This window comes from Haemaphysalis longicornis, unplaced genomic scaffold (genome assembly GCF_048455015.1).
Source record: "Haemaphysalis longicornis isolate Haplotype H1 unplaced genomic scaffold, Haemaphysalis longicornis Haplotype H1 scaffold_5, whole genome shotgun sequence".
NCBI classification, from domain to species: domain Eukaryota; kingdom Metazoa; phylum Arthropoda; class Arachnida; order Ixodida; family Ixodidae; genus Haemaphysalis; species Haemaphysalis longicornis.
The window spans coordinates 63,887,696-63,915,431 of record NW_027526385.1 but is presented as its reverse complement, the minus strand read 5'-3'; the positions used below and the strand labels follow the sequence as shown (position 1 = coordinate 63,915,431).

General features: G+C 49.5%; 1 protein-coding gene across 1 annotated transcript in view; it reads left to right on the top strand.

Annotated features, from left to right (window-relative positions):
- LOC144139715 (uncharacterized) overlaps positions 1 to 26,740 on the top strand; it is a 29,691-nt gene extending 2,951 nt beyond the window's left edge. The window contains exon 2 of the mRNA XM_077671997.1: positions 26,275 to 26,740. Within this exon, the coding sequence (XP_077528123.1) occupies positions 26,390 to 26,740 (351 nt within the window). The 5' untranslated portion in view covers positions 26,275 to 26,389. The remainder of the gene's footprint in view (positions 1 to 26,274) is intronic.
- Positions 26,741 to 27,736: the final 996 nt, after the last annotated feature.

Below are 27,736 nucleotides of genomic sequence, written 5' to 3'. Positions count from 1 at the left end.
ACTGCGCTGTGTCCTTATAGAAAGAAGAAAAAAACAAAAACATTTACACTGCACACGACCCCTGAGCTATCGCCCATACATTACCGGACACGTATTTTACACCAGCAAGCGCCTGTGTGATCGTGTCCTTCCCGTATATTTCTAAAATAAATACCATTTTTGGACAGTCGTTGTTTATACTCAGGAGGAGGAATAAACATTTATTCAGCTCTGTTGAGTTGCTAATTTTACGTATTATTTAAAATACGTTTCTATGGATGCGCAAGAGTATTTAGGGGGGATTTTTCGGTAAAATTAAGCAGTTGTGAGTTTGCGTCTGTCATGTGGCATTTCGTGTGTCATTTTCATATATTTCAAATCCGACATGAATCACCTTGTCCAGAAACGTGTCTCACTGAGCATAACCAAATGCCTAATATGGTCACGTCTTAACCTCTTAAGGTGGACCTAAGTTTAAAGAAAGAGGAGAAAACGCGTAATATAATGCACGTTGTTGCCCACATGTGTGAGGGGCGTGTGTGCCTTCACTCGCTGATTTTTTTTAATTTTTTCCCACAATGCTTGCTTTCAATACATTTTTGAAAAAGGCGAGCCACAATTCCTGGACAATCTCGGATCAAAGGGGGGTTAATTAATTTTTAAAATACGTGTTAAAGTACTGCTTTTTCACCGCTACAGAACACAACGCCTAGTGTAGTTTCGATTGTAAGTAATACTGATAACCATAGTTTGGCTTTTCGCGTTACGTGCGTTCTGTTCTCTCTGCTCTTGCACCGTTGGCAGGACCTCCCCCCTCTTCACGAAAAAAAAAAAAAAAAAAGGAAATGCACAGAATTTCATTTTTTAACCAATCCTCAAGAAATAAAAGACAAAGGCGATATTCAGTTTACAAAACAAAGTAGTTACCGGGAACCCGTTGCGCTGATTCGCAACGAGAAATAAAAAGGAAATGTTTTACTACATCTGCAACAGCGCAACTTCATTTATTGCCATCTTTAGGGTTCGTAAGCGACCTTATACGCAAGAATGCAAACACATCTCAGTGTTGCAGGCACCTGTTAGATTTTAAAAGGAACGCAATTGGTCAACAGAGCAGCCGTAACAGAAAATTTGTGCTCACTGTGAGGTCCCAGAAGCTTGGTTTGCACACTGTAAACCTGCTTGTCACTTTGCTAAAACCTAGCTAAACATGAGATGTTGATTGTACTGCGTGCGTTGACAATTCAATTCGCAAGTTCACTTGCGACGAAAGCCGTAAATAAGTGATCCGAAACCGTTATTCATCAAACCTTCCTTCAGAGTCGCTAAAATTTCATTTAAAAGACCCGTTAGAGCGGTTACATTTATATCTCTGCGCTGATCAAAATTCAGTAATTTTATGTTGCCTTTTGAACACACCAAAAATATCGTAAGCTCTTAGAAAGAATTTCGGGGCAGTTAAGTAGTGTTACCATTTCAGGGCATCCCACAAATGCAAGAATGCGTCATGCTACTAGTGAAAGCGATTGAGATTGCCGTTGTAAACTGAATTTCAAAGATCGAGGCTTCCTGATTTGTTTCTATTTATGCTGTTATTGAAGGCTCAAAGCCATAGTCGGGAAAGATCAAGCTTGCTACGAGCCACAGCGTACAAGTTCATTGTCACAATTACGGCCATTCTGAGATTCCCGATGAGCCGTCGCTTTTTTTGGCGTAGTAATAAAAACTGACTGCCGCTTCCATGCTATACATTGAACGTTGAGGAACCGAACTACAGCATACCACTCTTGTTTGCACCTTTCGTGCGCTCATACTGCGAGAAAAAAGCACGAAGCGCGCCCACAATGTGCATTCCTACGGGCCGCTCTGCGGAGCATCCACACTAGCAGCGCGACGGTGTCGCCACCTACATGTCGAGCTCGCGGCGAATAGGCACAGTCAACATAAATGGCTTAACGATGAGTGTATGCCTAAGTATGAAAAATACAGCTAAATCAAAGGTTAACCAAGTGAAACAAAGACTTAACAACACTAAACCAAGCGTTAACTTTGCATGTCTAGCGTTAGCTGAGATAAGCCGCAGCCATTTTCTTCGTTTGTATTTTGCACAGGCTCGCAACAGCTTCCACCTTTGCTCGTTTAACTGTCATATGCACTTTCTGCGCCAGTCAACAACTGGTTATTGGCTGGGCCACGCCGCGAGGTATGATTTCCGTAAGCTGGCCTTTGGCTCTGTTGCAGTGGCCTCTTCCTGTTCTGTGGTGGCTTCCTGAAAGCATGAATAAGAAGCACAACTTTCTGCACACTTCTCCCAATGCGCTGATGGCTAGCTGGGCCCCTCCTAAGCTTTGGGTAGGGCTCCACCATGTCCAAAGTGATCCCGTCGGAGACGGCGTAAACGAGAAGTGTTCCCTTCCGTAATTTGTCGCCATTTTGGCGATAAATCGCCAGACCTGGAAACCCTGACATCGCCGGGTACTACTGATAGTTACCGATTTATACGTACAGCACTTCCATATGAAATAGCGCGGAGCAGCTGCACAAAAGAAACAACGCATTTGTTTTGCACTAATATATCCGCCACCGTTACATTTCGGAGCACGGCGGTGACATCGCAAACAAGAGCTGACGTAAACTATGAATTAACACACGTTTATTGAAAAAAAGAGAGGGAGAGAAGTCCCCTTGACATGACCGGAGGCCTCGGTCAAGAGTCGGAAAAGGGATAGGAAGTAGGGAGTGGGCAAAACAGGGAAAGAAAGGCATCTAAAAGCAGTCCTCAATGCTGGCTTCTCTGATGAAAATCAGCAGTGTCCGGCAGGTGCTTCCTGTGAGGTGGGGCTCCAAGTGGATTAACCCAAAGTTCGTAGTCTGCCGGTCGTAGTGGGCCAAGTGTCTTTAGGCAGCGTTCTCTAGGAACACTAAATCCCACAGGAGGTGTTGCGCACTGCACAGGGCACCGGTGCCACATTTCTGGCAGTTAGGAGAGCTGTACGGGTTTCCACGCGCGAATAAGTAGTAATCTATACTAGGCGTAAGGGCCGTCCCCGTTCTTATATCCTTAGCCCCATCGGCTGAATCCGGGGGACAATGGGTTGGGGTCTTCCGGAACTTTGTTTTGAAGAATGGCCTTGCGCTCAGCCTTCACCAAAGCAGCACCGTCCTCTGTGTCGATCATCAGCGGCCTCCGCATCTGAATCAGCGGGTTCTAAAGAGTCTTGCTCGGGTTGAATACGAAGTTGCTCCCAGGCGATTCTGTGTGCCTCTTCATTACCTTTAATACCTTCATGTCCAGGGACCCATTGGATTTGGCATTGCAGGCCACTCTGTTGGCATTCAGCAAGGAATTTCTTAATTCTGCGGACAGTGCGGCCAGTCATACCCAGCTTTCTCGCTCAAAATTCCGACTTCTCAGGAACCTAGCAAAACGACTTCAGGAAAGTGATATTTGGCATAAAGCCAGACGTCAACGTGAACATCAAAACTGTGAAAGAACATTCCATTATTCTGAATATTTTCTGTATAATTCACTGTCAAATCTCTCCCCATGCATTCCTATGGGATGATTTCCATGGCTCGGGAACCTAGCCGCGCAACGTGCCCGACTTGAAACTGTGCACAAAGCAAGTTTTCACCCCAAATATTAGCTTTTCAAAAGAACTTTGCATTTCGCTAAAAACGTACAGAGTAATCACTGTTCAAAGGACTGCCATGAGCGGGAAAGCTGCACATGAGTTTTGCGTGAACCAAGGGCTCGAATTGCGTCCATTGAGTATGTGTAAATTAATATCGTTCGAGGGCCGAGGGTGGTTGGATGTTTGCCTACATGTTCAGTCAAGCAGACTGGCCCTCAGCTGGGCTTCTCGGCTGGAAATTTTGACAAAGCGCACACTGCATTTGCGCTTCGGTCTTCGAGGCTGTAATAGCAGAGTGAGACGCGGTCATGTTCGACTGCGGCGTCTGTGTAGACATGCTGGGTACGACTTGCTGGGATATCGCTCTCTCCACTGGCTAGTTCTAGGACGTGATATTTAAATTTCCTTTTCCTTCGTCTTGGGCGGTCTGACCGACATTTTTTGGCAGCGGCTTGTTCGTTGTCACAATGATGTCTTCCCAAGGCGGGACCGGCAGTTCGTGCTGATGTCTGCCGGGAAGCTCGAAACCAGCTCTGAGAAGAGTCTCCTGCCTGCATTGGTGCTGTCCAGACACTGATATTGTCCAATCCATTTGTCGTCGGCTATGTCGTCAAGTCTGTTAGCCTGTGCTTGTGCGTGCGGAACGCCCTTGGCTGAAACTTTTGGCAATCCTGTAACGACGCGCACAGCTCCACGGTGCAGGATTTCAAGCTTCTGCCAGTTTTCTTTGTGAGGTATGTATAGTTGATGCCGTACATTGTTTTGGAAACTAAGAGTCCGCTTGTGTGTGTAGAGAGCTCTCATCAGTTCCCCATGGTTTGGACGTGACTCGTTTAAATAGGTGGGTTGTGTTCTTCCACGTGCGGAGAAGTTGCGACATCAATGTTCAGCATCCACAATCTTCATCAACAGGTAGACTGCGAATACGAACGCTCTCTTTCGCTTGCAGTCCCTCTGCGTTCATACAAAGGGTGATGTGGTCCTTCACTTGCTGCTTGCGAAGGCGGGCATTGGCTACCACTATAAAGGATGTCTTCTCTGGAGAAGACGAGAGACCCACTGACTCCACAAAGTCAGTGATTGTGTTCAGTTCTTGTTGCAGAACCTGCTCTTGTTCGCCGAGTGAGCCACCCGTCAACCAGATGGTGATGCCGTCGGCGTAAATGGTGTAAGATATGCCTGAAATCTTGTCCAGCATAGGTGGAAGGGCCGCCATGACCATATTAAAAAGTGTTGGAGACAGCACTGCCCCTTGAGGTACACCTATTTTGTTTGCTGTTTTCTCACCAAAGGCCTGGCCCACCTTGACGCGGACGCTTCGCTCTTTAAAGAAAGAGTTATGAACTTAAAGGTCTTTCCTGGTACGCCTCGGCGTCGCGCTCCTTCCACGACGCAGTCATGACTCATGAGGAACGGAGTCAAAAGGTTTCCATCCATCAATTGCTCCTACGATTATGGGGTCAACTGGCGTACGAGGTTCTTTTAGCGTTGGATGGAGAAGAATCAGGCTGTCTTGTGCGCAAAGGCGGGGCGAAACCCAGTTTGCGTGTCCCCAAGCTGCGTGGTAGTTTCCAGGTGACATTGAATCCTGTTAAGAACCATTCTCTCCATCACTTTGAAGACATTTGAAGTAAGCGCAATAGGGCGCAGGTTTTCCAACTTGTCTGGTTGCTTCCCAAGCTTAGGAATTTGTATTACTCAGGACTCCTTCCATTCCAGTGGTATAGAGGAATAAAGCCAGATGTCGTTGAACCAATCAAGTAGTTGTTCTAGGATGTTGTCAGGAAGGTTTCTGAGCGCGGAACATGTAGGGCCGTCAGATCCTGCGCGCTTGCTGGCGCTGACTGGCTGATTGCTGTAACCGGCTTGGCCATCGTGAATGGAGTTTCCATAGGGTTTTCTTTCGTTTCTGTTGTTGCGGTTGCCTTGGGTTCTGTAGCTGAGCACGTAACTAATGGCTGTGGAAATAAAACGTTTGTGTTAGCGAGAGTGGCCCCGTCAATGTTGAGGTGAAGGGCAAGGTTCTGGCCAGCTGTGCGCATTCACCGCTTTCCTTGCATGGCTTGAAACGTTCTCCACATTTTGAACTGGCCCGTTCTTTCGTTGCACGACGAGCAGTGCGCATGTCATTGAGCTCTGTGCAACTTCTTGGAGTACTGACGAGCGGCGGCTGTAGCCTTGTTCAGCCTTATCCGCGGTGAAAGTGTTTCGCCGTTCTTGCGGTATCGCTGTTGTGCCTGAAGGCGACTGGCACAAAAGTTGAGTAAGGAAATGTCGGGATTCGGAGAGTCCGCCTTCACCGTATACGTTCCGGTCACCGCGTGAATAGCGCCTAGAATGGCGACTGAGATGTGTTTTTCACCATGGCTATCCCCCGATGGAGTTTGTAAAAGAGCCTCCCTAAATTTGTCCCAGCGGATCACGTAGGCCGGGCGTGACTGGCGGTGATCTTTGAGTCACTTCAGCTTCACTGCAGGGAAATGGTCGCTACCAAGAGTATCTGGCCAGGTGTGCCATTCGCATTTGACAGCCGTGCTTGCCCAGGTCAGGTCCGGAGAACTGTCGGTCTGCTTGACATGGTCGGCGGTGAGGTGGGTTACAGTGCCAACCTCGTTTTGAAGCTCAAGGTGGACAGCCTCCATTGCCCCAATCAATGCAGACACCCTTCTTGTGTCCTTAGTGTAGCCCCAAGTTATAAGAACAGCCTTAAAATCTCTTCCAATTAGAATGGGCAAACCTTGGGCACGGCGACAAGGAGCTATGATCCATGTGGGGTCATCGCCACCGCTCACAGCAGGACGTATGTATTCTGATGAAACCATTAACTTGACACCCCGATAAAGCTGTGATGATAGCAACCACTTCGCGACATTGCGTACGAATGTTGCTAGTGTCTATACAAGTTTGTCCACGAGCACCACAGCTTGGACCCTAGCCTGAGGGGCTGGTGAATGTTTGTCTTTACCACGTCTCCCTCTTCTAAGTTTAAGTATCATTGGACACGAATAGGTATTGTAGACCGTGAGGTGAACCTACAGACAGTCCGTTTCTTGGAGCAAAAGAACCGGGATAGAATCGCGCCGGAGGCGCTCCGTTAGCCCCGCAGCACGAACGGCGAAGCCTCTACCCCTTTCAGTCACCGTGTCTCCATATGGAGACGCGAATTTCTTCGTCGTTTTCGTCGCAAAAACCAAAAGAGTTCATGCTGCAGAGCGGTGCGGCTGATGTTCGAAACCTGCGGAAGTGAAATGTAGCACCATGTGATGTAGAATGGCGGAACCGCACTCATAAACGTCGTTTCAAAATGGACGCCACCAAGTTTTGTAGAAGCTCCGGTGTGTTGCCGTCCTAAGTTATCTTACTGCGGCGTAAATCATTTATAAAGGCTAAAAACACCTCTTTCGTGTGCAGAAATTATTATTTCACCTCCTTGTTTGGAAACTGCCTCACGATATTTATTATTTTTATAGGTAAAAGCAGGATTGAGTAATGGTGTCTCCGTACGAGGACACAACGCCATTTGCTTAATAAGTATTCTAGAGAGACTGAACCTTTTTTTCTTACCTCTAGACACTTGACACTGTTAAACCTCCAAGTATGAAATTTTTCTGCAGTGAATATAATAATTCGTGACTGAAAGAGCTAAAGTTCCATTGCAGGACCTGCGGGCTGGGATTCATCTTTGTGTTCGACATGTCGCGTGGGCGTCTCCCTTGTATGCGTGTGCCTTGTTTGCCAGTCAGGTCATATGCCTCCATAAACATTGATGAGGTTGAAAACAGCGCTGTCTGGTCGGGAAACACAGCTTGAAACAAACTTGTGAGCATGCGGAAGTGTAGCTCGTTGACGCGCCTAAATTCATCTCGGTCCCGTTGATACGCTTCTCGCCCTCACTTGAGCTCCTGAACGAGTTCCTCGTGCGTGGTAGTTTGTTGCTCTTCGAGCCGCCTTATTTCTGCTCTAGCGCTGCCGTAGTTTGTTTGTAGTCAGGCAGCGTCCACAAATAAGGCATCCACTCGGTCTGCACCCTGTAATTCGAGACAACAGCGCAAAACACTTTCGTCACTCCACCGTGAGGTACCTACTAAAGTTGGTGAAGTAGACAGCGGCGCAGAGCAACGCTCGAAGTGCGCGGACGGAACAGTGCCAGATGTACAAAAACAGATATTACTTCTCCGACGCAAAATACAGAGACGGGGCACGAGCTGACGGTCCTCCTCAGTGGTACCACTGCGACCGCGCCCATAACCCCTACTTTTGGCGCCAAAACTGACCCTCCGGACCCAAGCATGCGGAAGTTTCACGTGGGCTCTCCCTCAACGTCTTCCCGCTGTAGGAGATTACAAGTGAAGTAGACGAACAGCCACTAAAAGTATTTGTTTAAAATGCGTTTTCTATACGAAGTTCTTGGAAAGCTATTTTCCCCGCAATTCTTGACGTCTGGAAGCACTTAATTCCATCTGAAATCTGTTCGAGGTGATAAATTCTCAAATTGGACGGTTTTTAGATGTTTTAATTTGGCCGATTACGTTAAAATAAAGACATACTGCTTCATTTAAGGAGTGCGGTTATCGTGAAACGCTTTTAAAACCATAGTGAAACATTAGAAAAGTTTTCACGCACTGCGGTGCGTTAAAGTCACTCCTTATAATAGAATTACGAGAAAACAGCAGCGGCGCGTGATTCCTAAGCTGTTTCTACAAGTATGTTCGCGCAACTTAAAAAGAAACGACACACAGTTGCTCAACTCTGCGAGGATTCGTCAAAGCCACGATGCAATATGCCGCTTAGGTGGGGCCACGGAGCTGCGGCAGCGGCAGGATAAGGTCCGCCGAGATAATCTGACAAGACAAGAGTCAACCCGGAACTTCCTCGGAAAACGATGATAGGGCAGCCTTTCCCAGGTAGCGCAAAGGGTTACGAAAAGCGCACGCAACGTTTATTCCAGACGAAGCAAATAACTACAAAACGGCCCAGAAAAGACCCCCACGATTTATAAGAAGTCGTATACACCTATGCTATTGTACGGCTGACTCAACCTTTTCTGGGCCATCTAAACCCAGATTGTTAAACGTCGAGAAAAATCCTGTTTAGAAAAAATTGCGCCCACCTCCCCGCGAGGGGAACGCTGTGTATACATGCGACGCATCGTGGGGTTCACTTGGTGTTTCCGTTGGATTGATTCTGAAATCGCGTGAAACATGTCGGGAACGCGTATGATTATTATGTTTTATGAATATTATTATGTTTTATTGGCCAATCTTGGTCACTCTTTCTAAGTGGTATGCTTGGGGCTTCGCTGTCGCAACGACCTTTACTCCATCATTGTTGCTGTAAGTGGGAGCTTCTTTTCTTTTATTGCAAGTGTTAATGATTGCCCCATCATGCGTTGTATCAGAAGCTTCTTGACGTAATTTGAATGAGTCAAGGATATAAGGCGCGTTCGTAGCATTTGATTCTGTCTCGGTTTTGTGGCGCAGTGGGAAGAGCACCATGTACCTCGAGTTCCGCCCACAGGATCGTGGGATCGAAACCGGGCGCCGCTATTATTTTTTTATAGTGTGTACGGGGAGGGTTGTGGACGGACAACGCCGTATGGAGGGACAAGGCGAGTGAATGAGATGCAGTCGCATCTAATAGGTGTTATAAACCAAATACGCTTTGTATGCATTATTGGATTAGTGTAAAGTTCACCTTGGAAACGAGAAATCCCGGCTTAAAAGGGATCAATCGGAGGGGGTCGGCACACTTCATTGAACGCCATTTCATCGAAGCCGTTTTATCAATAACGTTTTTTTTTTTTTTTTTCTCAATCTGTTTAGGAAAATCTGCAGTACATTTCTTTTTAGTTTCCTGTATGCTATGTAATTAAAAAAGCTTGTTACCACGACCGATATTTATTATTTACCAAAATTTGTAGTATTTATAATAGGCGCCTTTTGTTTCCTGCGTGTGTTCTATGTTTTTGCTGTGCGCGAAGTTTCTCTTCACAAATTTTTTTGCTCTGGTCATTGCGCAGTTAGAACTGCTATAACGAATCTCCGTCTCCCTCTAGTCTCCAATCTGATCTATGTCATTGTAGCGTATAGGCTAGAATGCCGAGATGTGCTTCGTAGTTTTTCATACTCCGCTTTTGTATCGCCACATAAATAATTATTTTGCCGCGTCTGTTTATGTAAGGCAGTTCTTTGCGCTTGTGCGTACCCCGCCGCGGTGGCTCAGTGTCTAAGCCGCTGTTAGTGGCTCTACGCTGTGGTCTGAGCCCAAGGTCGCGAGTTCGATCTCGGCAGCAGCGGCCGATTTTCAGACGAAGAGGAAAAGCGAAAACCCCCGTGTGTCGAGGCTTCGGCGCACGTCAGAAATCCCCAGGTGGTCAAAATTAATCCGGTGCCGTGAACTACGGCGCAAATCACAGCCCATATGCAGCTTCGGCGCGGTAAACCCCCAAATCAATCAAATCAGAGCTTGTCCGTCCAATATCAAAAATCCAACCAGACAACCAGTAAAAGTGTCCTCCGATTTCTGCATTGCTAGGTCTTCATCGGCACGGTGTTTATTTCTAGTTAGTTACCAATTCTTGTCCTATTGTTCTCAAAAACTTACTTAATTAGAACTAAAGCGAAAAAAGTGCGTTGCAAAGTTAGACCCCATACTGCCGGCTGGTTCGTCTTCTCCTACCTGTCCCTCTTTGCATCTCAGCACGTCACGGGTTTTCAGCCAACAAGCTTCCAGTATCTGGCTCAGACAACCTGCTCTGTTTTTTAAATGATATCTTTATTCATGGTGCTGTCGCCGCCGTACGCCTAGTGAGAACGGTGTTTTCCGAGGCTATTTTAAAGGCTAAATGCAAGGATGAAGATATCCATAGTCCCCTCCTGTTCTTGTGCCCTTGTCCCCTCCAAATTTATTTTGATTCCACTTACTTTATCATTTCAAAGCGTTTCTGGTGCTGGAGGGGCGAACTAAGATGATTCCAGTCTCCAGACGTACCGCAGAATAGCGCCGTCTGAATAATGAGTTATGAGCTAGCATTTGTCACTCAGTATTCGTCTCCGGTTATTCGAAAACAGGGGGACGGCGGATACGGCAAACAATCAGTGCTTGTGGCCTTCCACCTTTTTCGGGGCCACACTTTCACCGCCGCACCCTCCTCCTCCCCTCAATTCAAATACCACCAATATTTCCAACGTTTTTGGCGAGATATTCCTCTGAGAGATAAAAATTGCGACCACATGGCCACAGTAGTTATCGCGTGCAGACAACGTGACTAGAATAATTGCGGGACGACAAGACTACGGATCCCGCGATGATGTACGTTGGCGCAAGGTGTATATTTGACGATACCAATATAAGTACAACGAACAAAACTAAAGGATACTGCGTACAGGGTTAGGATTGCTCGCATAGTTGCTACTATTGTGATAGAAAAGCTTGGAATGTATACGTGCTCGAGACCTATCAATTAACACGCAAAAAATAAAAATGTATTACTAAAATAAAGGTGCCCGAAAACAACGAAAATGCGGGAAAGACAAGAAAACATGTATATGCAGGTTCTTCCGCATAATACACGGCCACAACAATGTCGAGTGAAACTAGCTGGAGATTGCGTAATTCAAAGGCAAGTTAAACAAAATAAACACTAAAAATGACAGTGAAAGCAACAACACCCCACTTTCTATAAAACTATAAATGATAAAAAGGCATTCGATCAAACAGCGTTCGATAAACTGTCTGGGAACCCGTTGGCAGACCCTTGCAATCTCATCGTTTGCATATTAACCTGGCAAATTACCGTTACGCGCAATGGTCTAATCAGTGCCGCATAATGGCGGCGATGGGAGCAGTCGTAGCTAACTGGCTGAACTACTTCCGCTCACTGGCTAGCCAGAGTCACTGTAATTATTAATAATGACTCTGGCTAGTTAGTGAGCGGAAGCGGTTTGTCCGATTGGGTAAAATCAAGACAGACTGATATGTTTGCAGTTGCGAAACGACACCACCGAGGATTGCTGTACTGGATGGGAGCAGTCTGTGTTTATTTTTACACAACCGGCCAAACCGCTTCCGCTCACTGATTAGCCAGAGTCATTATTAATAATTAGCAATGACTCTGTCTAGTCAGTGAGCGGAAGCCAGAGTCATTATTAATAATTACCAATGACTCTGTCTATCTGTCTAGTCAGTGAGCGGAAGCGGTTTGGCCGGTTGTGTAAAAATAAAGACAGACTGCTCCCATCACCGCCATTATGCGACACTAATTAAACCGTTGCCCCTTACGTGCTACTTCTCTCCTTCTCGCTACCCACGGAATTCGATTTAAAATGACCAACAGTGCAGTGCGCGATGAGGGCAGTCATGGACCAATGAAAAGCGAGCACGGCGGTGACGTCGCACGGAAGAGCTGACCCGGAATGTGATGACGGGGCACGAGCTGACGGCCCTCTTCGGCGTTGCCACTGCGACTGCGCCCTTAAGCCCTACTTTCATGTGGGCTCTGCCTCAACGTCTTCCCGCTGTAGGGGGACTACAAGAAGGCCAGATGAACAGCCACTAAAAGCAGTTGTTTAAAATACGTTTCTGATTTATTGTAGGGTTTAACGCGCCGACGCAAAGCAGGCGATGAGGCGCGCCGTAGTGCTCCGAGGGCTCCGGATTACTCTTGACCACCTGGGGATCTTTAACGTGCGCCGAAACCTCGTACTCACGGGCGTTTTTGCTTTTCGCCTCCATCTGAAAAGCGATTAAAATACGTTTTCAAGACGAACTTTTCGGAAGGATCTTCGCAATTCTTGGCCTCCGGGCGTTCAATTCCATCTGTAATCCGTTCGAGCTGATACGGACGGTTTTTAGATAATTTAATTTGGCTGGTTGGGTAAAAAGCAAGACGTACTGCTTCATTTAGGGAATGCGGATATCATGAAACGCTTTTAAAACCATAGTAAAGCTTTGAAAAAGCTTTACGCACCGCGGTGCGTGAAAGAAGTCACAGCTTATAATGAAATTACGAGAAAACAGCAGCGTCACGTCATTCCTAAGCTGTTTCTACAATTATGCATGTGCGTGCAACTTAAAAAGAAACGGCGCACAGTTGCTCAACTCTCTGCGTGGATATGCCTCTAGGTAGGCCCACGGAGCCCTCACCTAAGCAGCGGCCGACTAAAGTCGGCCGTGATAATCTCATAACATGAGGGTCAACCCGGAACTTCCTCTGAACACGACGATAGGCCAGCCTGTCCCAGGTTGCCCAAAGTGTTACGAAACACGTACGCAACGTTTATCCCAGCCGACTAAAAAACGACTCAGAAAAGGTGTTTATACCTCTACTATTTTCGCTAGCTCAGCTTCTCTGTACAATCAAAATCTGGTTTTGTAAACGTCGAGAGAAATCTTGTTTAAAATAGGTGTTATAAAAACCTTCCAAATAGTGGTGTTGGTGGTGGTGGTGATGTTTATTGACGGGTGGACCTAGCCTTGCATGGTATGCCGGCAATTGCTTACCCGATCAGCACCTTTTTACCGCTATGCGCGGTGATTCACCATGACTCGCTGAGGCTTGCGACACGTACAAATTGCAGGATCAAACGAAAGATGTCCCTCCTCGTGATCCAATGGCCCTCCGGGAAAATTAAATCGTTCAAAGAAGCATGCGGAGCGGCCATCCTTCGCAGTTCTTTAAACAAAGCTAACCGCTCCTCCGCATGCAGACTCTCGGCAGTCCATAATAAAATGACCGATGTCGCCTGTAGCACCACATGTTCCACACAGAGGTGAAGCGATAATGTTCAGCTTATGGAGCCACGCCGGTGTCCACGCTGAGTTGGTCCGGGTGCAGAACAGTAAGGTTGCCTCTGTCCTCTTCATTCCTTTGGTGACACAAGGTCGATGTTGTGGTCGCCAAAGAGAGCGGAAATGATCTTGTATGATTATTTTTAAAATGCGCCGTTCATCTGGGGCCACCTTCAGAAGACGAGTGCACGATGTGGCTTCATGAGCCAACTGGTCCGCAGTCTCGTTTCCAAGCACTCCTGCGTGGGAAGGGACCCACTGGAAGCGAACGCAAAATCCGTTTTCCTTTATCTGCTAAAGAAGACGCAGGGAGCGTTGGCAAATTTTATCTGCGGGAAATCCAAGCTGTAAGAGTTGTAGGGCCTACTTGGAATCCGTTAGAATTACCGCATGCTGCACTCGAAGCGATTTGATCTTTTTCAAGGCCGCCTCGATCGCTATGCACTCTGCCGTTGTTAATGACGTCAACTGGTCAATGCGAGCCGCCCAGGAAACGTTCATGCCGGGAATCACAAAGGCCGCTGCGTTGGTATCTGCTTCTCTGTCGACAGATCCGTCCGTGAACACATGAACACAATCTCTGTACGACCGGTCCAAGTGCTCAAGTGCTAACATTCTCGCTTCCGCCACTGGTGTATATCTCTTCGAGTGGAGGAAGGAGGAGGAACAACTTTATTGAGCATGTAGCGCTTAAGCGCTAGATGGGGTGGTTCCCTCTTCTCGGGTACCATATGCTTCCAGTGCCTCTTGGCCCCTGGTGATGAGTGCTTGCTGGTCTTCCAAGGCGGGGCTGGACAGCAAGATCTCCCATCGCTCGATAAGGGCATTATTGGGTAGGGGGGGGAGCGGGGGGAACGTTTTCGAGAAATTGCACTCTCCTATGACATGTCGGAGTGTGCCAGGTTGTTTGCAAAAGTTGCATTCCTTTTTGTGTCTCTCTGGGTACATTTTGTTCTGGAGGTATGGATGCGGGAAGGATCCGGCTTGGATCTGTCTATAAATGGCTTGCTGGGTTCTACTAAAGGAGCGGTGTGGTTCGGGGAAGCGTTTTCTGCCGTCCCTGTAATGAGTTAAGATATCTTTGTAGCTCGTGATGGGTTGTTGCTCTGGCCCCTCAGCCCTGAGGTTGATTTCTCGGGCCTGTTGGTGGGCAAATTCATTGCCCTCCACCGCTGAGTGTGCCGGTACCCATACTAGCTCTGTCTTATGGTTTGGAGGCGTTTTCTTTTTGAGGATTCTCAGCGCCGCTAGAGACACCCATCCTTTCCTGAAGTTTCTGTAAGCCTTCTGGGAGTCCGTGATTATCTTGTTTGTGCCAGGTTGAGTTAAGGCAATGGCTATCGCTGCTTCTTCGGCCTCCTCGGGGGAGGGTGACGCAATGGATGCACACGTGACTAGTTTGTTTAGTTTCGTGACGGCGATCGTTGCTTTCGTTGAAAACTTGGGCAGCGAGGCGTCCGAATACAAGATCCCGTCTTCTTGTTCCAGAGTTTTGGCTAGGGCTTTCGCTCTGGCCCCTCTTCGTCCCTCGTTGCGGTCCGGTTTCATATTCCGGGGTAGTGGTTTGGTTTTAATTACTTCGGCCCAGTTCTTGGGTATGGGGCCCTTCACTTGGTGATAAGCTTCCTGCCATCCTATCTTGGCTAGGACGGCTCTTCCCGCTTTGCTTTGACTGAGCCTGACCTTTTGATTGGACAGATGGGCTTCCACCAGTTCACTTATTGTGTTGTGCTTACCCATTCCCAGGAGCTTCTCGGTGGATGAGTGGACTGGGATGCCCAAGGCCAGTTTTGTGGCTTTCCTGATGATTGCGTCAAGCTGTTCCCTGTTACTCTTTAGTAGTTGGAGATATGGGGCTGAGTATACTATCCTTGATGTCACGAAGGCTTGAACTAGCTTGAGGGCATCAACTTCTTTCAGTCCCCTTCTGTTTGATACTCTTCTGATCATGTTCATGATCTGCTCTGATGTGGTCTTGAGTCTGCGTATCGCTGCTCCGGCCTTGCCATTTTCTTGTATGAGCAGGCCTAGGATTCTGACTTGGGGTGTCGGGTTGATATTGGTGTTGTCTATGACGATTCTTATCTCTTTCTTTTCATCCTTTTTCTGTCTTGGCTTTATTATCACTAACTCGGATTTCTGCGGTGAGCAGCTTAGGCCGCATGATCTTGCAAATTCGTGGACCGTTTCTGCTGCTTTTTGGAGAGTCTCCTCTATCCAGCCGTCCGATCCCGCCTTCGATGTCCAGATGGTGATATCATCTGCGTACAGTGCATGGTCTATCCCTTCTATGTTCTCCAGCAAGGCCGGAAGGGGGAGAAGGGCCAGGTTAAAAAGCACGGGAGAGAGGACTGACCCTTGCGGGGTGCCCCTGTCTCCCAACGCTATCGGCTGTGACTTCTCCTCTCCGATTTTGATGATTGCCGTCCTGTTGGTGAGAAAATCCTTGATATACCTATAGGTCCTTTCTCCGCATCCCGTTTTGCCTAGGTTGCGAAGTATGCTCTCGTGGGTGACATTGTCAAATGCCCCTTTCAAATCGAGTGCTAGTATCGCTCTGGGCGTCTGACTTTTTGCTTTCTTGATGACCAGTTCGTTTAGTTGTATGAGAACATCCTGGGTGCTCAGGTGCTCTCGAAACCCGTACATGGTTGTTGGCATCTGGTCGGTGATGTCCAGATGTCTCTGAAGTCTTTTGAGGACCATGCGTTCTACCACCTTCCCCACGCATGATGTGAGGGAAATGGGTCTCATGTTGCTTATGTGCGGCGTCTTCCCTGGTTTTGGTAGGAACCTGATCTCCGCCTCTTTCCATTCCTTGGGTAGCGTTCCTGCCTCCCAGGCACTGTTTATGTGTCCTAGGAGCTCGAGACGGCTTTTGATGCTGAGGTTATTGAGCATCTTGTAGGTTATGGTGTCTCTGCCCGGTGCGCTGCCATGGTTGCTTTCGTCGATTGCCGCTGTCAGCTCTTGATCGGTGAAAGGTTCGTCCAAGTCAGCGTTACTCGTTCCCTCGTATTCGGGAAGTGGCGTGGCGTTCTTTTCCGTTTTTAGGTATTTTGTCTTAAGATCTTTGATTAGCTGCTCGCTGCCACCCTTGTAGTTGTTCAACGTACGCGTAAGGCTGCGGTTGCTTGCGCTCTTGCCATTTAGGGGGTCTATCAGGTGTCTGAGGAGGTTCCACGTTTTTCTTGTCGACAGAGTGCCTTGCAGTCCGTCGCAGAGCTGCATCCACTTTTCTCTGCACAGCTGGGTTGCGTATTCCGCAGCCTTCCTGTTAAGTTCGTGTATGCGTTTCCGCAACTTCTTGTTGTGTTTTTGCCTTTTCCATCTTCTGGTTAACCCGTGCCTAGCCTCCCATATATGGACTAGTTTGCTGTCCACGTACGGGGTTTGCACTGTGGTAGCTATCTTTTGCGTGTACTTGTCCACCCACTCCAAATGTTTTTGGCCCACTCCTGGTAGGACCTGGACTCCGTTTCCCCTTGTTCTTCTTCTTCGGTTTCCATTCTCTTCCTGAGGCGATCCCAGTCCGTGAGTCTTGCCTGTCCTAGTTTCGCTTTGAAATTGGGTCCTCTTATTGTCAGGCATATAATATCGTGGTCCGATCCTAGATTCGTCCCCTTGTTTCGCCAGGTTAAGTCGAGATCCCCCCCCAACAGGGACAGGTCCGGGGTGGTGTCCCTTGACGTGCTCGTACCCATTCTGGTGGGGGTGTCCGGCTCGTTCATTATGACCAGGTTGTGTTGCTCTATTACGTTAACTAGTTGTCTGCCCCTTTTTGATTGGAATTTGTATCCCCATTGTGTGTGTGGAGCGTTGAAGTCCCCCAGCATTAGTATCGGTCTTGTATTTGCTTCCTTGATGCAGTCCAGAAGGGTGCCATCGAAGTCGGGATCTTTTCTCGATGGCCGGCAGTAGGCATTGAGTACGAAAATATTCTTCTCGTTGCCTATGCTCCTATTATGGATCTCGATCAGCACGTGCTCGCATCCACGTTGGGCGGTTACGTGTTGTGTTGCGGCTATGTTACTGCGGACTAGGATGGCCGTGCTCTTTTCGCTCGGGTCCGTGTAGGTAATGTACCCCGCGAGCTTGGGTCTGTCGTTGGTTTCTTGTAGCGCTATGACGTCCGGTTTCTGTTCTAGATTTTCGATGTGTAGGCTGAGCTCCCCTAATTTGTTTTTTATCCCTCTGCAATTCCATTGGTAAATTATCGTCGTGCTGTTCTGGTCGTGTTTACTCTTCTTCATCTTGGCTGTGTTCTTCGTTCGCGAGATTATTCCCTAGGTGTGGCCTGCTGTGTAGCGTATCCTTGAGCGATTTCTTCTTGACTAAGGTTGCATGCTTGATCTTCGCGTCGAAGGCCGTCATCCTGGCCGACATTTGATTATACTTGGCCTCGAGGTTGTCAAGCCTCGTCGTCACATTCCCCATCTGTTCGGTGAGCCCTCCCACATGATGGGCTATTTGGGATACATGGCCGTTGGTTTGGGTTAACTGGTTAGTGATTTGTGACAGCATGTCCATGACCGTTTTCATCGTGGGTTCTGTTTGCGGTAGCCTCGGCGGGCTTGGTTCCGTTCTTTCGGCTTCCATGGCCACCACCGGCGGCGATTCCGGATGGGTGTCTTTTTTAGCTAGTTTGCGTTTAGCGCTGTCCTCGGTGTTCCCTGATTTATCTAATGCCTCCATGCGTTCTATTAGCGCCTTAATCTGCTGATTTTGCATCTGAATCTGTTGGTTCTGCTTCGCTATCAGCTTTTTGAGTTCTGAGCACTCCTTACAGTCGTTACGGGGAGGGGGAGGGGTGAGTGGGGGGAAGTCTTTGTCGTTACTAAGAGCGACGGGAAACTTGTCTGCCCAACCCACCTGTTTATCGGCGATCCGATTCGGCGTTCCGCGCCTGGTCTTTGACCTCGAACGTGACTCGCGCCTGCGAGTCTTGGCCGCGACACCCGGCGATGATGCTCTCGAACCCGGCCTCGATGCGCAGCTCTCGCTCCTACTCCTGCCTCCCCGGGAGAGGGAGCGGCGGCTCCTGTGCCCTTGGGGAGGAGGCGACGCAGCTGTTTCCTCTCGGTGCGGTGGAGAACCTTCCGCCGTCTCGTCGTTGGCGGCTCTCTGCCGCTCCCATCTCCGTCTCCGCACCACGTACGGAGTCTTGTATCGAGCCTTGCACGTCTTGTCTGCAGTGAGGTGTTCGCCTCCGCAGAGGCTGCACTTGGGTACACACTTGTGGGTGTCGTTGGGGTTCTGGACGCCGCAGCCGCGGCAGATCCGGTTCGTCGGATTTGGGCATACGTCCATTCGGTGGCCGAGTCGGCCGCACTGGAGACAATTGTCTATCTGCTTTCGGTAGAGTGAGCACTCGACGAGCAGGTTGCCGTACTTGACGTAGTTTGGCACCTTGGGTCCGTTGAACGCGATCACCACCGACATCGTCTTGCCTATACGGTTGGCTTGCAGGGCCGTCGGGTTGTACTCGTTGACTATATAGTCGTTGATTTCTTGGGCCGTGTCCGTGAGGGGCACTCCTCGGATGACCCCCTTCACCGTGCCGTGGGGGGCCGATTCGTACGCGCTGACTTCATGTTCGGTGCCGTAGACAATGAGTCGAGCGACCGCCGCGTAGCGGTCGGCGTTTTCTCTTCTTGGAGTACTAACGATGACTATGTTCTGCTGCTTGTTTGGGCATATCACGTCTTTCCTTGCTTCCTCTCCGCCGATGTTCGCGGCGGCGGCGATGGCTCGGCTGATCTCGAAGCGGGAGACCTCGCTGACGTCGAGACCCCCTCTCGGCCTCATGACGATCTTGATGTCGTCCTTGGGTAACTCGGGCATTCGCGCTGCCTTGAGTAGCTTGCTCTTGAAGCTAGCCGGCCGGCGACCTGCATCCGTGGGCGTCGCCGGCTGGGCGGTGGTCCTTAGGCTTAGCTCCCGCTGTTGCGCTTGGGTCTTCTTCTCGCCTGCGACTCGCCATCCCAAGGCTGTAGTCACTTGCTCGGGTTGAATTTCCACTCCCTCCACTTCTACTCGCATAGCGGCGGCCATGTTGCAATGAGGCTTGGGTAAAAAGTCCGGTCCTAGGGGTCCGCGGCGGCGACGACCTCGGCGTTCGGCCTAGGGGCCGGCGGAGCACGCCTAGGCTCACCGACGACTTCGGCCAGTAGGCCTAGCAGCCGTCAGGCTTAGCTCCAGGTGACTCGGGCGATCACAAAAACGTCCGCAGAATTCGGAAAAATGGTCCCCTACCTCAAAATAGGGTATCCACGTATTCCTACCGACGTTGCGAATCCCTTGGTGAAACACTTTTCGGGGTGGGCGGTGAATAACCGAAGCAATCATAGAAAATCGGCGGAGCCGATGTGGAACACGTCTGACCGGCTCGGCAGCAGGTGGCGCCCCCCCTTCGAGTGGATGCCCGGGATGGTGAGCTGACACTCCAAACACTCGAAAGACCACGGTGGCTCCAAGCGATGTTGGTTCTTCCGCCGTTGCGGGTAGAGAATGCTGAGAATGTTGAGCGCCGCGTATATGCGAGATTCCACCCTTAGGCGGAGACGCCTCAGCAAGGCCTTTCCGGCTGCGGACTCTCCCAGCCGGACAAGCTGCAAGAGCAACCGCTGAGACGCCATCAAACGAAGAGGTGGAAAATGGGACTCTTCCAGGACTTTTTTGTTTGCCGCCGCCTGGGGAACTCCTAGGGATATCTTAACGCCCTGTCGGTGCAGCGCTTCCAGACGAGCATACTGGGACTCCGAGGGAGACAAAACAGGTAGCTGGTAAAGAACACGATTCATGATGAGCGCCGAGTGGAGCCTAAGCATAGAAGTTGGGTGACTCCCCCAGTTAGATCCAGCAATTCGTCAAAGCACATTTAAGCAGGGAACCATGGACGTGACAAGAGAATCCACGGCCTGCCTCCAGAATAATTTATAGTCGATGGTGACGCCGAGAGCTTGCCGGATGGGCAAGCCACCTAAAGTTAACTTGAGGCGCGTCGCTTTCCGTTTCTTTCCGGGAAACAAAATAAAGCAAGACTTTTCTGCGGAGACTGTTAGTCCCACCGACGAGAGATATGCTTGTACCGCACGAATCACTCCTTCAGCTATCATAGCCAACCGCTTGTGTTGATAACCTGAGATCCAGATGCATATGTCGTCGGCATATATTGATAAGTGCACTGACTTGCAGTCCTTTTTTACGGCTCGAGGGAGGCCCGCCATAGCCACATTGAAAAGTGTAGGAGACAGTACACTTCCCTGTGGCACACCTCGCGATACACTTCTAGTGCTACTTAAAACGTCCCCTAATCGCACCTGCATAGAGCGACCTGTGATGAAAGCGTGAACGTTTTGTATGTAATATTGGATTAGCGTAAGGTAAGTTTTCCAAACGTCTGAAAAATCCCGGTTTAAAAGTAGTCGTAGACCATTGCAATCTCATCGTTGGCATATTAAGGCTGCTTTAAGGTCGCCTGACAGACTACCGTTACGTGCCTCTCCTCTTCTCCCTAACCAGGGAATTTTATTTGAAATGACCAACAGTGCAGTGCGTGATAAGTGCAGTCATAGACGAAGGAAATGCGAACCCAAAAATATGAAGCAAAACACGCAAAATCAAGGAATATGGCTCGTGGAGATCACATATAATGACTCGGTTGTGGTATATTTGATGTTACATTTCCAAACTTCGTTGCTGTTATGAAGCCACGTGACCATCTGACTTGCATGGAAACAAATTGCGCTATTTGTGTGTTCCGGTTCATATTTTCACGTTCACCTTTCATTTTTCCATGACTGTACAGTGCAGAGCAAGCCATCCGTACGTTGCGTTCTCGCCGTAATAACAGAAACACAATCACTTCAAGCATTTCATTGCATTGTGGGTGACTTATGTGCAAACACTAGGGGGAGGTTGAGGAATAAATTGCCATTACCATCGTATCATCATCAGCCTATCTATGCCCACAGCAGGGCAAAGGCCTCTTTTATGGATCTCCATTTATCCCTGTCCTGTGCTAACTGCGACCAATTTATTCCCGCAAACTTCTTGATCTCATCTGCCCATCTAACTTTCTGCCGCCCCTGCCACACTTGCCTTCTCTACGGATCCACTCTTTTACCGAAAGAAATTGTATTTGTGTCTTAATTCTGGATTCATGGCAATGGGTGGTCTTCTCAGTCCAGAAGTCCCTGGGCGGTCGCTGCCTGGCGGGTCCTTTAACCAGCCGAAGCTGATCACCGGGGTCAGGGCTGGCTAGCATGCCTTCCGGATGCTTATAACAAAACTTGTTGCTGAGCTAGTTGGTACATACTAAAAAAAAACGTGGCGCAAACTGGACGTGGACGAAGGAGAGAAGAAACGACAGATACATGCGCAAACTTCCAACTGTTTATTCAAAGGAAACCACACGAATTTATACATAGTGAGATCGTCTGCATAAAGTGGGTGTTGTATGTGTGAAATTTGTTGTAGAAGTGGCGGAAGTTGTAGCATGGCGTGATTAAAGAGGAGTGGGGAAATGGCGGACCCCCGGGGTGTACCACGCGGGCGGGCACGAAAGGAGATGGATCGGATGGAGCCGAGGTTGAGGTTGGCTGTGTGATCAGTATGAAATTTTTGTACGTAATTGTATATACATGTGCAGCAGTTAATTATAGGCCTGATGTGATACATTATCAAAGGCTCCTTATAATGTCCAGGGCAAGGATAGCGCGTTTGGTATGTGAGCTCAGGGGTGTAAGGACTTCATCTTTTGGCTGTAACAGGGCGTCTTGCGAGGATAGGTGGGCGCGGAAGTCAAACATGGTATGTGTAGTAAATTGCGTTCTTCGAGTACACTTAATAACTAGGTGTTCATATAGCTTTCCAACGCACTATGTTAAAGATATGGGACGAACATTTTATGTACAAACACTAGATCATATCATTTACTGACTGATTTGCGTCCTCATTATGATCTCTAGAAATTGGACAATTATGTCACAAGTTCTTGGTATGTCTTGTTTCTGCTGTTTGCGGCCTCTCGTCTCTCTGGCTTTCAAGTGGTGGCGACGTCCATCTCGCTTCGGGCTTCCTCTAAAAAACGATAAGTAACGTAAAAACCAACTATATTTAGCACACTGGGGCGCGAAAACGTGAGAATTCAAACTTGCAGAGTAACGCCTTCGAAATGGCTACAAAACGCACTAGGACCACTCAAAGCTAGCCGTTCAACGTTGCGTTAGACACGAGTTTTCAAACCAGATTCAAGTTGAAATACGCAAAATGGCGCCAATGCGTCTGAAGAACGCCGGTTTTGCCCGGCAAGCCGGCGCGGGGCGCGCATGCGCAGATCGTGCTGCGACTTCCTCCACCGGTAGGTAATGTCGATGGATCAATTTCCGGCTCTTAGCTGCAGTTTACGAGGCCCCGCTGGCGCCGCCACGTTGATGATGCGCGGCTGAGTGCTCCCACATGAAGATGCCTTTCGAGACATGAATTCTGCTGCGCCCCTACTGGTGGACCGGTTTTCGGCACTAGCAACGGTTGCTCGCAAACGTGAGAATTGGGCTACGTATGCGGGGCGCTGTACATCAGATTATAGTAAAATTTTCGAAATACGCACGGGATAATACGCTGCACGCGTTTCAAGTGCTAACGGACTTGCTTTAAACGCGGCTATAAGCACCTCGCACATACGCCCACATCAAAACAATCGGTTACTTAAATGCTGTGGCGATCCAAGAGTTAAACGGAGCACGCGAGCGGCTGCCAAACGGCAAAACTAGGGTGTCTCGATGCTAGCGCCGCCGTGTGGCGGACACGCTTGAATCTAGGCACCCAAGGCAAAACTATGGTGCCTCGATTCACTCGCGACTCCACGGCGCTGGTATCGAGACACCCTAGGCAAAACCAAAACTGCATTCCAGCGCTATCTGCGGGTAGATGCGCCGCAAATAGCGAGAGAAAGAGAAATAACTTTATTGTTTGCCCATGACGGGGTCAGGGGTGGGGCAGGCTGGAAGTCCCTTCCCCTCCTCTTATGAATTTACTGCGGAGCAAGACTCACAAACGCTTACACGCTCACAAACGTATACATATAGCTAGCGCAAGAAACACCACGAAGCAGCCCTCGCCCAGAACCGGCAGTGAAGCATAGTCACTTACAGAGAAATCATAGATCATTACTGATCGGAGAGGCTAAAATACCCAGAAGCACAGAAAGTATTAGACAAAAAAACAATCAGTTGCGTGGAAACTACTACAGACGAGGACCCCAAACCCGTCCCGTACTGTATACAGTCACTTATCCAGAATTGCACAGCGACAGGTGTAAAAACTGCACAGGAAAAGCTGACCTGAAACACATGCTATGTGTCTGCCCTGCTATCATTACCACAGATAAAGCAAGAAGAATGATAACTACACCGGAGCAGTGGGAGACGATACTGCTCAGTTCGGACGCCAAATCTGTCTTTGGCTGTCCGAATGGCCGAGGCCGCCGCCAAAGAGCAGGGGCTCCTGGCCGATGGCAGATAGCGAGCGTTCGCGGGCACATCCGGCTGAGCCATCTTGGTGTAACTAATGCTCGTCGTATCGCCGGCTGGAGTGAAGTCGCTCCGCTACTTTCATTGCTCATCAGGGGTGCTTTTACTGCTTTTTGCCAGCATTTGTTCGTCCCCGTCGGGAAGAAAACTTCGTCTTCGACGGCGGACGCTTCTACTTCGTCAGTAATGCCACCGTGATTCGTGGTTCGTGATTCACTCGGAGGCGAGTCTGTAGAGTCATGTGGTATAACCTATCCGTGATATATTTGGCACATCCGGCCACAATTATGCTCGGCTCAAGGAAACACAAAAAGCAATGATAAAACTGCGGGTATACTGTCTTCCTTTCCCATACAAAAGGTTGTTCAATGGAACTGAGCAAGCGAGCCGATCGAGGCCCAGCTGCTTAACCACCACTTCGGGGGAAAACGAACAAATTACCTGAAAAGATGTTTTGCTTGGAGCTGACTGTGCGCAGTGCACTGGTAGGAAAAGCCTTGACTATTAAGTGGTTCCCGGCGCACGCCGGCACGTTGAGCACGGACGAGAACCGCAACGAGGAGGCGGACCGGGCGGCGCGCGCGCTTACCAGCCGCGGCGCGAGCCCGAGCCCCCAACTTGCGGCGGAGGAAGATGACGAGGTGGTGCCACTCACCACCTACAAGGACACCCTGGAGTGGTACCGGACTAACCGCCGGACGCTACCCCCACCACACCCTAAGCTGACGCGACGCGAAGCAGTAGTGTTTAGGCAGTTGCAAACATCTGCGCTGATGACTTCAGTGATAGCTAAACACCTGTGCCCGGAGGTGTACCCCAGCGATGTGTGTGTGATGTGCAAGAAGGACAGGGCCACGGCGGCCCACATCCTGTGGGACTGCAGAAGACACCCGAGCGAGGCCAGTGCAGCAGAGACGTTCCCACCGTACCTTGTCAGTGCGGCGGCGTGCAAAGACTACGTGATACAACACATGGCCGTCCAGCAAGTGTCGGACGCCCTCGAGCTTCAACGCCCGAAAGTGTCACCCCCACCCGGGGGTAAGGTAATAGGTGACGGAAGCCGAGTGGCCGGCTGACATGACGTGAGGCCGCGTCGCGTTTGCAGGACAAATAAAGATGTTTTCTCTCTCTCGCTCTTCCTGGAATAACAGTCTGTGCGGTCATTTGAGTGGATGCCAAAGGGCACTGACATGAATACAACTAGAAACTATTGCGAGAGGCCTGAAGGGCAGTAGAACTCATGATAATCGTGCCGACTTCCTTCCCGTGGCAGCAAAAGACAATAGAACAACCTCCGTGAGTGGCCCGGATACGTTGACTGTTCCTCCGGAGCTGTTATAGGTTAACTCCCCAGTTTTTGTTTGCATGCGTAAACCAAGAAAGCCGCTCCCTTCCTTCTCGCTTCGGCACACCCTCCCGTCCGGCCGCATTTTCGCCTCCGGCACTTCATATTTTGATACAAGATGGCGTATATTGGCCATAAACAGTCTTTGTAGCATAGCACTTGCGTTTAGGAGTGAAGCTGACTTTAAAACGACCGGTGTAAGCTTGGGCTTTGTAAACTGGCTTTCCCACGTTGTGCGTTGCGCAGTAAAGCCTACCCATAAAAAAAATTACGCCCACCTCCCCTCGCGGGAACCCTGGTGTGATGCGACGCTGAGGGGGGGTTCAAGCGCAAGTGGAGAGCAACCGTCGACCGAAAGGCCATCGGAGAGCGGCACACCGGTTATATGCGCAGCGCGCCCAAAGGAGAGGAGACCGCGGAAGAGAGAGTACTGCACATGCGCAGCACCGCGTGCAGCGCCGCCCACCGGCGGAGTGAGAGCGCGCTGGGCCGCACACCCGCAGTTGTTGAGAGAGTGTTCGCTCTCACCTGGGCACGCGCCGGCGCCAGTGCGTCTGCCGCGGCTATGACGCAACACAATCCAACACAATCCACTTTAATCCAATCCAATCCAAGCCAAGCCAGGCCAAGCCAATCGAATCCAATCCAATGCCCTTCGCTAAGGTGCCTAGAACAGTACGTTTTCCCGTTAGCTTACCTGGTGAACACTCAAACTATCGTTTTAGGTACCTGCCCACAATACGTAATTGCTGACGTCACGAAACATGCAGCGGGAGAACTAAAATATTGGCTTAAACTGTTCGTTTCTTGGTGAATAAAGCAGCGTTAGCTGCCTGACAGGCGCTAAGGTAGTATTATAAAACACCACATGTTTTGAATAAAACAAACCTTTATTTTGTCTTCATCGCCCCTTTAGGTAAATTCGTTATATCGTTTTATCATGTGTTTTATCATTTCCGTATGTGAATGGCTCATACACTTCCAATTTCAGGTCCAATCCCCCACCCTCAAAAGAAACAAAACAACTACAACATCAACAATGACGGCTTCATAGTCATCGTCAGCATGTAGCCGAAGTCCACGTAGAGAACCTGCCCTTCAACGCCATGTCCGCCCCACCGGACGGCAACAACGATGGCCCAACTGCAGGCACAGCGTCGTCGCGCGAGTCCTCCTCGCTGTGCGGGACCCTCTGCGGCGTCGACGGAGCCGTGGTGGAGCAGATGGCGCTCAGCTACAACGAGCTGCTGCAGCTGTCCGCCCTGGACGACGAAGGGCCCCGGGCACCGGTCAACAGCGCTGTCAGTGTGGTGGAGGACGCCCGGCAGATCCGCCACCGCGACACCGCTCGGACCGAGGATCAGCCGCATACGGCTGCGGGAAAAGGTGCGTACAAGTGCAGAGGCAAGGGCGGGAAGCAAATGGGGCAGGATTCTCTGGACGACAGGCCTTCATGAGGACAGAGGTAAGGATATCTGTCCTCAGGATATACCGTCATTATCGCCAGCTTATCTACGCCCACTGCAGGGCAAAGGCCTCTCCCATTAATAGCCAATTACCCCGGTCCTGCGCTAACTGCGACCAATTTTTCCCCAAAACTTATTGATTTCATCTGCCCATTTAACTTTGTGCCACCCCCTGCCACGCTTGCCTTCTCTAGGAATCCACTCTGTTACCCTTAATGAGCAACGGTTCTCTTGCCTTCACATTACACGCCCTGTCCAAGTCCATTTCTTTTTCTTAATTTCTACTAATATGTCTTTAACCCTAACCCACTCCGCTCTCTACTTGTCCCTTAAAGGGACACTGAAGTGATATGTAAACATTGCGGGATTACTTGCGCAAATTGTAGTCCGGAGTCCCCAGACCATGTTTCAACCACCCTGGGCGCGTTTACGCGATTTTATTTAGTAGAAAAATTAATTCGAAAATGCTGTCCTCCTCTCTTTACGCTCGCCCATTTTCTGCGGCGTTTTCGTGTGACGTCGAGAGGAGCCGAGCTCGCAATTGGCTGCGCTACTGCACGGCTCCCCTGCCTTCAGACAGTCAGTCGGCCCAGCGTTTCGTCCGCCGGCCGCCGACGGGTCGTTGCAATTCGTTCGCTCAGTTGAAACGAAGCCAGGACACGTTTGTGAATGGTAGAATCTGCCTTTCATTACTTGGTTAGTTTGTACACTGTATCTAACTCCAAGTCAAGGTCGCTTCACACAAGCGCTGCACAAGCGCACATGCGACGCTTCGCTGACTGGTACGCCAGTAGGAAAATATAAGGCCTCTTGAAGGCGGGAGAAGAGTCAGCGAAGTCAATATAGGTACTAAGGAAATAAAATCAACTGATATTTTTACCGTACAGCGTAAAACTAGGGTGCGGGAAGCACTTTTTTGCCCTGGGCGAACAAGCACAGCGGTCAGCAGCACGACTACGCATCTGCGAATGCTTTTCCGTCTACGAA